The sequence below is a fragment of the Lissotriton helveticus genome, chromosome 3_1 (genome assembly GCF_964261635.1).
Source record: "Lissotriton helveticus chromosome 3_1, aLisHel1.1, whole genome shotgun sequence".
Taxonomy (NCBI): domain Eukaryota; kingdom Metazoa; phylum Chordata; class Amphibia; order Caudata; family Salamandridae; genus Lissotriton; species Lissotriton helveticus.
In genome coordinates this window covers 1,782,846,938-1,782,861,583 of record NC_136061.1, presented here as the reverse complement: position 1 = coordinate 1,782,861,583, position 14,646 = coordinate 1,782,846,938, and the positions used below count along the sequence as shown (strand labels likewise).

General features: G+C 50.3%; 1 protein-coding gene across 1 annotated transcript in view; it reads left to right on the top strand.

The window, feature by feature from the left end:
* Positions 1-3,007: 3,007 nt before the first annotated feature.
* The window catches only part of LOC144823808 (uromodulin-like), a 179,310-nt gene continuing 167,671 nt past the window's right edge, over positions 3,008-14,646 (top strand). The window contains exon 1 of the mRNA XM_078682661.1: positions 3,008-3,091. Within this exon, the coding sequence (XP_078538787.1) occupies positions 3,037-3,091 (55 nt within the window). The 5' untranslated portion in view covers positions 3,008-3,036. The remainder of the gene's footprint in view (positions 3,092-14,646) is intronic.

Sequence of the window (14,646 nt, the reverse complement as noted above, 5' to 3'; positions counted from 1 at the left end):
TTTGTAAGCTTCTAGTGAGTTGTTTGGTGATCCTTGCATAGACGGTGTTCCTATAGGTCAACTTGCTGATGATAGATACAGTTCTTCGCCCACATATGAATTCTAAGATAATACAGAACTGTTGTTTTGAAAATTGTAGGCCAATGTGAACATCCCATTATCGCTTTGCCATTTTCTGGTAATGTCAACTTGGTAAGGGAACCAGTGGGATTCATATTTAGCCTAGCAATGTCGTTTTATTCAAATTAGAGGTATTGTATTCTTATTCGCATGCCTCCACCTCTAATGCCATCAGAGTAAGAGTAAAAAATAATCATGTGTTGTCCCTACCTGTGATGACGTTTGGGGGTGTTTATGTGATGTCACTCCCTTCAATGCAATTGAGTCTCAGGATTTTGAATGCACCTTCCCTTTACTACTGTCATGTTGGTAAACTAATGACAAACGCCTGCCACGCTCAGGCATTGTCAGTCTTGTTCGCATTGTAGGGTAGGAGTAATGCTCTTCCATTCACGCATCAATGCGTACCACCATGCTCTGAGTAGCTGCCACCTCTTCGAGTCCATCAGCTGTCTGCAGCTCCTACGAGCACATACCACGGACGCCCAAGGGCCCTGCACTTGTCACCTTGAGGGATTTACGTCGGGCTCCGAAGAAATTCCTCTGAGACTTCCTGAAGCCTGTAATTCGACACACGCCCTCAACGACTTAAAACATCCTCTACTCCTTCCTCGGTCACATAAAGTTGCAACAACAACCCCGACGAAAGAGTCCCGCAGAAACAACGATCGGTGTGTATTCTTCGGTGAGTAGCAACTCTCTTCATTTGCTCTGATACATTCTCAGATAATATCATATATTATCTGATAGGAGGTATTATCTGGGCTGCCTTTATGTCTTAGGATCTATCACCTGGCAGGGTGTGTTACCAGTTCTTAACGTGGTGATTTATTCACTCAATTGTCTTATATGATAGGGTGTGTTATCGCACCGGATGTATTACATTTTTCGTGATGGCATGTATTATTTGAAAGAATCATTATCGGTTGACATGTTTTCGGCTCCAAGGGGCTTTTCCCATTGGTTGCTTCATCTACTCAAGTTGCGATGGGACCAAATGCACATCCAAATGCTCTTTTTGATCAGTAGAAGGTCCTCGTGATCTCACGCCCTCTCAGTGGTGTCGTGTGCCAGTGATAGCGAAGTGATGCGCTTCTGCTGGTCTGCAGCGCGCTCCGCCCAGGCTCATAGTATTCTCATGTGGTTTAATGCACACTCCCTGATGCAATTTCAGAAATAAATAAAGAGAGTAAAGCAGGGACATGTTTTGCTGCACGCTCTTCCAGCGTAAAAGGGCACTCTAGCCGTGCTTTACTGGGGTCGCCCTGCATGACATTTGTGATGCACGCAAATTGCGGCAAACGGACCGCGCCTGAGACAATTTTACGTGCACGGGGCAGCACTGAACAGGTGACCCGCATGCGTGGATTGGATTGGTTTATGTGCACGGTATTAATTCTTATGGATTTTGAGCCTTGACAGTGGGCCACAACCCCAGCGTGTTCTTCTCAGAGAAAGAAGGACTTCTGTCACAAAAATGCATAGGCCGAAAAGAGCTTTGTAGGATCATCGAAGTTTAAAATAAGCACAGAAGGAAGTCTGTCACCTGTCACCTTTATAGTCCTGTTGGGTAAGAGCCTATTACCAGAACAGTTTGTTTCCATAGCAACCAATGTAGTGAGCCGCTGGGCCTCAAGCAAGACTCTATTATGACAACTAATGGTGTATTTATTTGTTTGTGTATTTTTTATTTTATTTACGAACTTTTATATGAGTTCAATTGTTTATTTACATAGTGTTTATGAGTGCATTTATTTAAGAATGCTTTTATACATTTACGTATGTTTACAGGATTCATTTGTCTTTGTATATACTTATGTATGCATTTTTGTGTTTTTATCGGTATTTTATTATTTATGCGTACATTTTTCCTCATGTATTTCTTCTTTTCATTATTTATTTAAGCATGTATTTTTTTATGATGTATATTTTGGGGGTTTGTTGAGTTTACACGATGTCTTGCACCCATCTTACAGCACTAGGTGGTTGAGATGGTGACAGATATTCGTGCCAGTGCCACAGTTTGACATGTTTCTCCTTGGTGAGTTACATTTTTTTCAAAGTAAAACCCTGCAGTCCCTAATAAAGGTTGCTCTAGAAATGTGTGCATTACAGGGTGGAAAAACTCTTACTTGGTTTTGAGGGTTTTGAATACTGAGGCAAGTTCCGTTTCTGACTTGCTCACTCCTAAATTCTCATTGAAGAGAGTGGCTTTCAACTCATTCCTGACCTTGTGTAAAGTCGTTGGATCTAAGAGCTGAGGACAATTTGTTCAATAGTCAGTAAGCCTTGAGTGTTCATCGCCTAGACTTCTCCTGTCTCAACATGCCATGTAACGTTTGACCATTGTGTTTAGATCTGAGGATCCTGGAGGACCCTCAGGAAGATGCCAATTTGTGAAAGAAGAGGGGGGCTTTATCCGCGGAGAGAGCCTTGTGCATCCCCAAGGAGCCAGGAACTGGGTCTTAGTGCATAGGAAGAACCAGTCATGTGTCTGCAGAGCCGTGTTTTGACCAACTTCAGAGGGTGTTTCCCATGTTATGGATCTTTTGACGATTTTGGATTTGTGTCCTTGGTATGTTGACAACAATGAGGAGCAGGAGTTCAGTCTTGGTGACCCCAGTGACCTCATAAGTTTTTTCAATGGTTAGTTTGAATAATTAGATTTTATCTCATTTAACAACTGCATTAATCTGGTTGCTTCCGAATCAGTGATCTTAGTCGGGTGCTCTCATAAAGATCAACACAGAGGTTCTTCTTCCATCATCGGATCTGCCTTGCACATGACTTTGAACTATCTCTGACTCAGGTGTAGAGCATGCCTTATTGGTTCGTTTTCCTCTGAAGGTGTTGACCAACAATGCCTTAACAAAAAATTGTTATCTTCTAGGCGCTGCAACAAGACAAGATCGGAAGATGATGATGTGGATCGGACTAGGATTGGCCCTCAGCCTCTGCCTCTTACCCACAGGTGAGGATTCCATATGGTCTGACTGTGCACCGCTTCTCATTCTCCATCCATGTCTTCCTCCTGTGCTCCTCTACACCATATGGATGGAGGGGACTTGTCTTTCCTAATATGGTTACACTTTCTCCTGGGTCCAAAGGAAGCTGTTTCCCCTGCTTTTTCCATCTCATCTACCACTAGACCTTCCTTTAATACAGTATTTATCATGCAGTGTTTGATGTCTCTTCCCAACAAAACGGAAGGAGCCTAAATGGAGAACTAAAATCAGAGTGGTAAGTGGCTTTAATACCTGATAGGCTTTGGGCCAAGGATTTTAAGACAATGAATATAACCTATGTATAAGGTACTAACAGCAGCGAAGAAGCATTGTGTAAGTCCCTTCGGTAGGTGACAAGAGCTCCCTATTTAAAAAGAAGATTCACTATTTTGTAGTCACCGCACATATATGCCTGAAGGTGTTTTTCCTTTTCCCACACTAAAAGCTCCATCATTCTAAAGCAAGTCAATGGGTAAAAAAAGCATTGCTCTTTCAACTGCAACATCTTCTTTTTCAGCTTTATCAGAGGCTGACATGTTTAATGCCTAAGGGCTTTAACGCCTCGTTAGGGGTAGTAAATGCTGTAAATACAGTTACAATATTACACTATGCAATATCCTCTTGTACAGGAGTACTTAAGGTATGTGTACCTAATCACTCCAAAACAGTAATACCTAAAGGCTGCGATTCATGCTTCTTTAAAGCACGGAATAAATGAAATATTAAACAATTGTTTTATATTTTAGTTGCCATAACGCCGGCAATGCAATTAAGCTAAGCCCCAGCTGAAATTTGCCTTGAAAACCTTATAGTTACCATAAAGCTGTAGTAAAGTTGGCCTTGCTTTCACCACGAGAGGGTGATGTGGAATCTGTGAAGAAAGCGGAAGCCAAGAGATGGGGGCAGGGGGGTTGTGGGGGAGGGTCTGTGACTTTAGTTACTCCCAGAGTACTTGGTGCAACTTCCCTCCCCTAACAACCCTTGATCAGCCACTTCTTTTATAGACCGGAGAAAGGGATTCCTGGATTTCTCTGGACAGTCCCATTTATCAAAGTTCTGACCTGGTGCCCCCACATTTTTAACAATTTTAAATACATGTCCAGGTTTCCAAAGAAGGAGTAGTGAGTATTTGAGTTATTGCATATTGTTGCACTTCCTCATGTGCCTCTGTTGTATAGAATACAGGTAATTAATGCTGACGCTACACTGCATCATCCTAATTCTATCAACACAACTGGAGCTCAGCTGGACACTCAATTCATTATTCCAGAAGAGGGGTGGAAGGCATTGGGAAGACGGAGGAAGTCATGATATATATTAGGGGCATATTTACAAGCCCCTTGCGCCACCAGTCCGTCACTTTTTGTGACACACCGGCAGCGCAATTTGGTGCTCCATATTTACAAGGACACATAAAACCACTTTATCTGGCTTTTCATGGCCTTGTAAATAGTTCCCCTTTTCATGTAGCACTCTGCGTGAAAGGGGTGTGCTAAGGTTTTTCTGGAAATCTGCCTGGTTCCATGGGATTTGCGTGGGAATTCCCACAGCACCACACATGGAATACCCCTTTCACGTAAAAGTCACGCAGGGCGGCTTTTCCTTTACTTGTAAATATGGAGCAGTAAAATATGCCACAAGTGCGTCCCAAAAAGTGACGCACTGGTGGCGCAAGGGGCTTCTAAATCTGCCCCTTTGTTTTCAATGGCAACGGTTGCTGTGCTGTGTACTTTTCAGTCCTGTATCGAGAGCAGTGCTACATCTGAGCAGGTGGTGCCAGGGCCGGCACTAGGCATGGGCAGCGTGGGCAACTGCCCAGGGCCCCCCGCCCAGCCGAACACCATGGGCCCCCAGCCTTGGGCATCACACCTGTGATGTAGCACTGCGAGGCCCAAGGCCTCACAATCATTTGGAGGTAGCTCTGGAAATAATAAGTGAAAGGGCCCACTTTCCTGGGCCTTGCCGCACTGTGCCAGGCACCGGGAAAAGGCGCCTCATCCCTGGGCCTTGCAGCTCTACACCATAAGTGCGATGCTCGAACAAAGGGCCTCTCCCAGGCTATTCACGGCCTGTAATTGACAAACCGCACTGCTCACACAAAGACACTGCAGAACACCCACTGTCCTGCACTTTTAACCCTTTCAACTCTCTTTCAGCCCTTGATGAGCTGTGAAAGAGATGCTTGTGGGCGGCAGACAGGGAGGCAGTGCAGCACACGAGGTGTCAGGCACCAAGCAGCTTCAGTAGGGCCTTCAGCTACTGGGATGCAAACATCCTTAAATGAGTGCATGAAACCTATTCTCAGCACCTGTACTGAGAATGTACGCTGTAAGGTTATTTTAAAGTGCTGTCACAATTGTAAATCACTAAACGAGGCACAGGGAGATTATTATTTGCCCATGAACAAAGAGTTGATTAAATTAGTAGAGCCAAGAGTGTAACACACTACTTGGTTCAAAGGCTATTCATAGGGCCGGTGTAATTATGCAGAAGAGGACGGGCAAATTGTTTGGCAGAGTTCACTAGAATATGTGGTAAAAAATGTTGCAGTGTAATGCAGTACATTTTGTCATAGTATTGCTTCATTATTTTCTCATTTTACACTTGGTAACACTGTCCGTACATAGGCAACCCCTAATTAGTATCACTTTAACACCAAAATATAGTAATAAGCAACAAATAGGTAACCAGTGAACCTTTGAAATGGGCCTTTAATTGCATGGCAACACGTGTTGCTGGGTCTTAGTAACTTGTGAACCGGTTGAGCAAGAAACATTTTGTGGGTTAAAATCTGTAGATTATATAGCAGATGTTGGATTATGTGGCAAATGCTGAAAATCCATAATTATGAGAAAACCACCATGGCAACACATTTACATAGTTTCAGTTGCCCTGGCTATACATTTACCACTGCATTGCATTTAGGTGAATATACCATGTGACTGGGCACTTCTCTCCCAGGTAATATTAAGGGCCTGATTATTGGGCAGATTTACAAGCCCCGTGCGCCTCATTTACGCCACCGTTGCATCACTTTTGTAACGCAGCAGCGGCGCAAATCCTGCTCCATGGTGCGGGGGTACTTACAACCTGACGCATCTGTGAGATGCGTCACGTTGTAATGCCCTGCGCCACATGTAGGCGTTCCTGTGCAGGGGGGGCGTTCCGGCGCAGGAACGCCTCCTAAAAGTGGCTGAGTGAAATCTACAAGATTTCACTCAGTCACTTTTAGGCCCATGCTGCGTCAAAACCCTGCGCCTGCCTGAAGCAGGCGTAAGGATTGACGCAGCATTAACTAGATATGGCCCCCAGAGCATTGCTGGAGCTGTGTCGCGCTTGCGACGCAACTCCAGCAATGCGTCACTTTTACGGCACAGATGCGTCACGCATCTGTGCCGTTTGTGCCCCATGGTGCGCCACATTGTAAATGCGGCGCATCCATGATGGCGGAGCTGTGGCGCACAATAACTAGCGCCTCCCTGCTGATTTGCAGGGTGTCGCCAGTTATTGTAAATATGCCCCTATGACTTTGGCGGTATTCCCTTGGAGCGCTAGACCAGTGCATCGGGGAAGGACTGCTAAAGCCGCCCTCACACTGCCTGCCATATTACAACTGTAATTCTTGGCAGGTGAATGTGGTGCAGCAGCCCCCCTGCAGTGCCTTTCTAAGGCTCATAGGAGAGCCTTAGAAAGGCACCGCTGAGGGACCACCGCAATACATTCCTTCACTGGAAGGAATGCACCATTTTATGCATTCCTTGCTGTGCAGGAACTGGGGGTGCAAACATACAGGGGGCACATCCTGTGCCCCCTGCATTCACCCCCATGCACAGAGGCACAAGGGGCCCTGTTAGGGCCCCCTCTGTTGTCCCACCACCACCACTCTCTTCATGGCAGTCTCACAGCCATGTAAAGGATGGTGGTGAGGCTACTCTTAATTTGCTGGTGGTGCTGCAGCGGCACCGCCAGCATATTGCAGCCTCGGAAAGCTGCGCAACCTCTGCGGGATCACGGATCCCCAGCAGTTGCAGCTGTCCTGTGGCAGTCCAACCGCCAAAGTCGCAATACAGCGGGTGTCACTGCCTGAGCGGCCAAACAGGCTGCTCTGACCAATCACGAAGCTGCTGATGCAGAGTCGTGATTGGCTGGGAGAGTCCGGGAGCCAGAGTACCACCGGTGCTGAGAGAAGAGGACGCAGGATAGACCTGCGTTTTTTTCTCAGCACCCCTGTTCCGAGGCAACTGCTACTGCACTTCCTATGATGTAATTTTCTGTGATTGCACACTGTATGCAAATTAGTGGGGGGCCCATACATTTCCTTTCTGGTCGGGGCCTCAAAAGTCCTCGGACCGGCACTGGTGGGGTATGCCAATACTAATCTTTGGGGACCAGCACTTATGTCTTCCCCAACAAACTCTGATCCAACTTAAAAGAAAGAAAAACACAAAGGGGGGAAGGAAGGGAAAAACGGAAAAAAACTGTCAAAGAGTAAAGGCAGTGACGAAGAAGATACTGCAAGAGTGAGATGAAGAAGCAGGGTGTGCCTGGTGGTGAATTAAAAAGGCATGACATCAAATCCAGACTGCAGCCTCGGTACTCGGTACCCTGACCTTCCATTAGTCGACGGTGAGCTTCGAAGCGAAACTTAATGCCCCAGCACTTACTCTTTTGCCAATTAAGCTCTGGAGGAAATACAGTTTTTATGTAGGTGGTGTTAATGACACCGAGCTACCCAAATGTTTAGGTATCTGCCTTTGCTGTGATGATGAACGGGGATCTGGTAATATAGTATGTGTCAACGAGTGAGTACAGACCCGACCTGTTGGTGGTGACGAGGACTGATAGAGAAAAAAGAAAAAAAACGTATTGCATTTTGTGTAAATTAGAAGGCAAGCATGGTGGAACTTCAGTATATTTATTTATGTGCCTCGACTAGCACTCTTTAGGAAGGTGAGTATGGCTTTTTAGATTAAGTGTAAAATGCAGTATCAGATTCAAAGCTATTTCATTTACCAGCCCTAGAAAGATTAAAGGCTCCGTCGATTCTGCTGTGAGTTCAAAATGACTGAGCTCTCTGCGCTCTGTAGCAGAAGCTCAACCCTTCGAGCTAACTTAAGACATTAGATACTGTGACACAAGCCTCAGAGAGGAATAACATTTCATAACATATATAAGCACTCCGAGTATGTAGACAGCTTACCGTGGAGCACATTGAAAGTTAATAATAAAGAGTTGATTAATAGGAATTATTCCTATTTCTCGAGCTAGTGTCACCAATTTGACGCACCCAAGAATGACGAAGGACGAGTTGTAGGGGCCGCAGACCTCGGCATCAGGTGTGCGCGCCCTTGAGCTGTTTGACGAGGAAGAATGAAGGTCGGCAGGTTCCCTGTGTCAGGTGGAATGCGTGCAGCTCAATGTGTATCTAAGTGCAGGGAGTGTCACAGCACTGGGATACCAGAGCACGCTATTGACTCCAATAGAGGAGCCTTTTGCTAGCCCTGAGATTATGGTGCTTGTTAGGACTAAGCACAAGGTCAGAGCCCTGTCATAGTACCAGGGCGAGGCAGTAATATATGGAAAAACTGAGATGTGTTCCTTGTATGTTTTCTCTTACATGCGAAATGGATGTTCTAGTTTTGGGATTCGCAGTAGCCCCATGAACTGATACTGCCCAATTGAGGCATAGTACAGGCAGACGTTATATCACATCTTGATTACACTGCAATGTGCTTTATTTTTCCAGATTTTGGTAAATTCTAATCTTCTATATCATATCAACTAATGTGGATAGGTGAAGGACATTACCACCACAATTACGCACTCATGGCAGTCTTTGCTGCAGTAGATTTTGGCATGTGAATTGGGTGGTAAACTGATTGTGAGATGAGACGGGGTGGGGGAAAACTGCATAGGGAGGCTTGGGAGGCTGCGCCAGGGGTTGTAATAACGGAAGTGGCGTGGAAATACTGCTGCCATCCGACGAAGACGGTATCCATAAACCACAGACAAAAACTGCAAAATTACAAGTTTGCCTGCCGAGGTTGCCAACTAAAGTGCAGAAAATAGACCCAAATTGCTCGCATCAATGTCCACTCTGCACACAGCCAATGCAGATATGGCCCACATGGCCTGGCCCTGCGCACCTCTATTTAAGTTTAGGGAAGAGGCTTTCCATCATGTAGCCCAAATGACAGAACGCTTGATAGCTCCGCACACCCTAACTGCACTGCTTCGATATATCAGGCTAATCCCGGCAACCACCAGAAGATTCATGGCACTGATCGTATTGCTCACCCAACATATATTAGTTATATCTTGGCACAGAGACACAACACCCACGATAACAAACTGGCTGCAAGACATTGCAGTGAGCAACACAATAGCAGAGGACTCTGCGGCTCTTAGTGCCAATATCGGCAACACTCCCCATCCCTCCCACAGCAATAATTTAGAGAAATAATCAAACAAGACACATTCTTAGTGGAGAAAATTGATGCAGGTTTATTTGCATAACAAATATGCCCACCTGATGAGCCAACATACACCGTGGCCCTCGCCAACCGGTGTTTGTTAGATTTTGGGGAGGGGATAGCCTCTCCCACCGGGGGACCGCCAGTCCACCCCAGCTAAGGGGGGCGGAGCGTTGCAGACAACCCCCGGCTGCTCAGGTCCACAACCGCCCGTAGGACTAACGGGGAGACGTTGCTCCTCCTGGGTCCATCGCGAGGACCTCCCGGGGGATATTTTGCTTTAGCACCCTTACTGTGCTCCTGCAGAGGGTACCCTTCTGTCCCTTGCAGCCACTGGATCGCCCTGTAACTCCGCCTGCAACACAAAATAATAAGTTAGATAAGTACACCCCCCCTATGCCTGTACGCCACAGCATAACAAAGAAGGTGATCAGTGGGCGGGAGAGGTATATGTACCTCTCGCCCAGCCCCCTCCTGCCCGGAAGTGACATGGGCATGGGGGACCCTTGAGGGTCCCAAACACTGGGAGGTGACTCCTTGTGTGCCATTCTGTGGCACTAAGGGGGGCCGCCCTCTTAGGAGGGCCCCCTTCGTGGACCCGGGGCAGCCCTGCAATAGCCACAGATCTAGAAACATAGAAGGCCATATTACCAAAGTGCCCCAGGGGTGCAACGGATGTGTGTGCCCGCCTTGTTCGGCCCGGGGTACTTAGGTATTACAGAAGGGGCCACTGAAGCTTGTGCGGCCCCTTATTGTAATACAGAAAGCGCTGGAGCACATACAGAGCCAGCTCGTTCTCTAGAGGGCGTTCCCTCATTTGCATGGGGGCATGGCCTCATGTACATGAGAGAATCTCATGGCCTCTACGCCCATGCGTTATTACAGACACAGGGGTTTGTATAGTGTTCCTTGTGTGCTCAGGATTTAGGCTGACCTCCACGGCTCCCTTTTGGTCTGGCCTTCTCCCAACCCGAGGCTGCCCAGAGACGGTGATACTGCGGGAGGCCCGCGGTCCCTGCAGGGGACCCCATAGGAGGGCAAACCCCGTAGTAGTGCGCAGGGAACCGCGGGCCCGCCTTGGGGAGGGTGGGTGGGCGGGGCAGGACATCAGGCCACCCCCCCTTTCCTTGCTAACTATACGGGCGCACTTCCTCCTTGGCGCCCTCTTTGCCGCCGCTCCTTGTTCCCGTCGGTCGCTCCCGGCTGCCCGCGCCAGCCCGGTCTCAGGCCCCGAGCCCCCTCCGCTCCCTCACTTCCCCCCACGACGCCGGGCGCGAGGCCCGCAAATTCACTCCGATTGCTGAGGTAAGGGATCATTTAAGGCCTCCCCCCCGAGCCCCCGTCCTCGGTAATTGCCGAGTCGACAGGGCTGCGTGGTTTACCACGGGGGAGCCCATGGTCCGTTGCTCTTAGGTGGCTTCGTGCACGCGTCTTTAGCGCGGGGGGCCAATGGCGCCACCGTGGTTGAGGGTCGTGGTAGCTTTGTTGTGGCGCGAGGGGATAATGCTGCTTGGCGGGGAGCGGCTTGTGCGGAGCGGGGACCGGCTTGTGGGTCCACCGTAAAGGGTCGTTACTCCCGTGTGTTGCGCGCGGTGGCTACAGGGTGATGTTCACTGGTGCAACGGGGAGAAGGGCTGCAGTGGCGGGGATCGGGAACGGCTTGTGCGGGGCGGGGACCGGCTTGTGGGTCCGCCGTCAAGTCTCGTTAGCCCGTTTGTTGCGCGGCGGGTTGTTGTGGTCTGGTTTTAATGCTTGATGGGCGGGATATAATTCAATCCGGTGCGAGGTCGCACCAGCATTTGCATACCGCTCCAGACAATGCGGGCAGGCAGCCATGGGTGTTTTAATATGTAAGCACATTGTAGTGATGGCCGGGAAAAGATATGAAATCCCAGCGGCATGCATGTGCGCAGTCTCCCCAGCAAATGCATACCGCCCATTCCAAATGCGTGCAGGCCGCCACTGCCCACCAAGCCCGGCCGCCACTGTTTGAACGCCAGGCAGGTCCGGCAGCGGCCATTGCCACGAGCACGCGGCCGCCATTGCCCACCAAGCGCGGCCGCCATTTTTAAACACCCGCAGATAGGAAGTCGGGATTTTTGCACGCCAGGCAGGCCACGCGGTCGCTATGGCTCCCTAGACGCGGCCCGCATTTAAGAACATTAAAATGGGCTAGAGGCTAAGCGGCAGGCAGGTTCGAGGCGGCGGCCGTCATCACGTGCACGCGGCTGCCGCCATTACGGACGCTCCCTGCATGCGCAGCACAACCGCTCCTTTACATTGGGTGTGCTTGGGGACAAAGTCATTCCTTTCAAATGGAATTAAACGCATTTGGGCAGGAATATCACGTACACGCGGCTGCCGCCATTACGTACGCTCCCTGCATGCGCAGCACAACCGCTCCTTTACATTGGGTGTGCTTGGGGACAAAGTCATTCCTTTCAAATGGAATTAAACGCATTTGGGCAGGAATAATCACGCATTAGTATGTCCTTAAGTTTTTCTGTCCCCGACAATTTCTGTTGGTGGGTCCAGGTGCCCTGCTGCGGGAATGTCACCGCACACGGGAAAGTTCTATTTGTTTAATTGCGCAACTTCTGCAGGCGATCACCCCCCGCACGCGGCCGCTCTTGCATTACCTCGAGGTACGTGTCATTGTGCTTGCAAGCGGCCGCCTTTAACCCTGTAGCCCTGCCGACCCGTTTTCATCCGGGGTGAGTTTCATGCAAGCGGCCGCCATTAGCACCCCGATGTCTGGCTTTATGCGTGAATAGCATGTTTAATTGCGCAACTTCTGCAGGCGATCACCCCCCGCACGCGGCCGCTCTTGCATTACCTCGAGGTACGTGTCATTGTGCTTGCAAGCGGCCGCCTTTAACCCTGTAGCCCTGCCGACCCGTTTTCATCCGGGGTGAGTTTCATGCAAGCGGCCGCCATTAACACCCCGATGTCTGGCTTTATGCGTGAATAGCATGGTACGTAGGCCCGAGCCCTTGGCAAGGATTGTTAAGAATGGCAGGCGATCACCCGCACGCGGCCGCCCTTGCACGCGACGCCATTAATTAAAAGCCTTCTACGAATTTGTGCAAACATTAGATTGAAGCAGACTTTAACTCGAGTACCGGGCTCTCCCCTACGTTGCTCAAGGCACAAGCGCTGGACTTGGCCGAGTGGTCTAAGGCATTGCGTTCGGGGCATGGTTTACTTGAAGGCGTGGGTTCAGATCCCACTTTGTGGCCGGTCGCATTTGTGCTGCGAGTTCTAAGTGGCGGAGGGTCGTCGGGGGGGGGGGGGCCATATGCTACGCCGCGTGGGGCCCGCCACCAAAATTACCGCGTGGGGCCCGCCTCTGTCACCAAAATCAGATTGGTGTTGGTGAGGCGAATGTACAATAACGGAAAGGTTCCCCCGCTGCAACAGTACAGGGCAGAACTGCAGTGGGATCATGCGGGCCTCACGTTGCTCGCCGTATGTGCTCCGCCGCCGTCATCAAGTGCAATGATGGCCGATCGCCATTGTTTGTGGGAGTTATCTGCGGCCTGGGTCGTGGTGATGCGCGCGATGGAGGGGTTATCTGCCGTGCCATCAACGAAATAGGGTGGTGGTGATGCGCGCGTCGAGAAGGGTAGAGTGGCCTCGATGAATTACCCGCCACTGGCTGCATATACAATGGCCTTGCAAACGGCCGCCAAATTGCCTGATTGTACCGTCTGGGTCTCGCCGCCATCAAGCCATCAACATAAATATGGTGGGGGTGATGCGCGCGACGAGAAGGGTAGAGTGGCCTCGATGAATTACCCGCCACTGGCTGCAAATACAATGGTCTTGCAAACGGCCGCCAAATTGGCTGATTTTACCGTCTGGGTCTCGCAGCCGCCATCAAGCCATCAACATAAATATGGTGGGGGTGATGCGCGCGACGAGAAGGGTACAGTGGCCTCGATGAATTACCCGCCACTGGCTGCAAATACAATGGGTCGCAAACCGCCGCCAAATTTGTCAACTTGATCAACGGGGGCGATTTACATATGCGCTGATCTCCGCGTGGGGTCCGCCGGCCGCATTTGAAGGGCCAGCAGCGTCGGGGAGTCACGGGCGGTGAGGCAACCCCCCCCCCCTTTGTTAGCGGCGTGGTCGGGGCAAACAGCGGCGCTGCGGTGCGCCTGGCCAAGCGGGGGTTGTGTGCATGGGCTGGTGCAGCTCCTGCCGCTGCTGCTCCTCGCTGATGTTGCCTCAGTCTCTGCTCCCACTCAGGAGGAGGGGCGGGGTGTCTCGGCGCTTCGCAAATGGCACCCTCGGTGTGCCGGCGCTTAGCAAATGGCACCCTCGGTGTGCCGGGGGAAAGGCAGAAAAAGTAAAGCCAAACGTTGGTGAGGTCCGTATCCTGACTCTCACTGCTGGGACAGCTCTGGCTGCTGCTGCTCCTCGCTGGGGTTGCCGCAGTCTCTGCTCCCACTCAGGGGGAGGGGCGGGGCGTCTCGGCACGTCGCAAACGGCACCCTCGGTGTGCCGGGGGCGTGGGGGTCAGATGGGCAGCTGTGTGCGTCTCTGTGGATTCGCGGTGGTCAGCAAATCAGCGTGGGGCTGGAGATGGGACCGCGCTGGTCTGACCGTGGTCATCTGGTCAGGGGCGCCATCTGGTCAAAGGGTTCTCCCTGGACTGCTTCTACCTTCACTCCGCCACCCCCTAGTTCTCCCTGGACTGCTTCTACCTCCACTCCACGAATTTGGTTACCGCTTCCAATTGTGGCAGGGCCAATTCACTTTCATCCTCCCGAGGTCGATAAACTGACAACGATTCCGTGGTAACTATACACATGCAGCTGTTTAACATCAACACGCCGCAAGCAGTGGGCGTGCAATTTGCTTTGCACATGCCTGCTACTGGAGGGTGTGTCCGTTAGAGGTAGAGGAGCAGGACAAGGGTGGGGGAGGGCAAGGTTGGGGACCGCAGGCAGCGGCTGCTTACACCCTGACAGCACGGTGCCCGCATTCCCTGGCATCCAGGCCGTAGCCCTTCCTCGTGGGCTCGGCGACCCCCCCCCCCA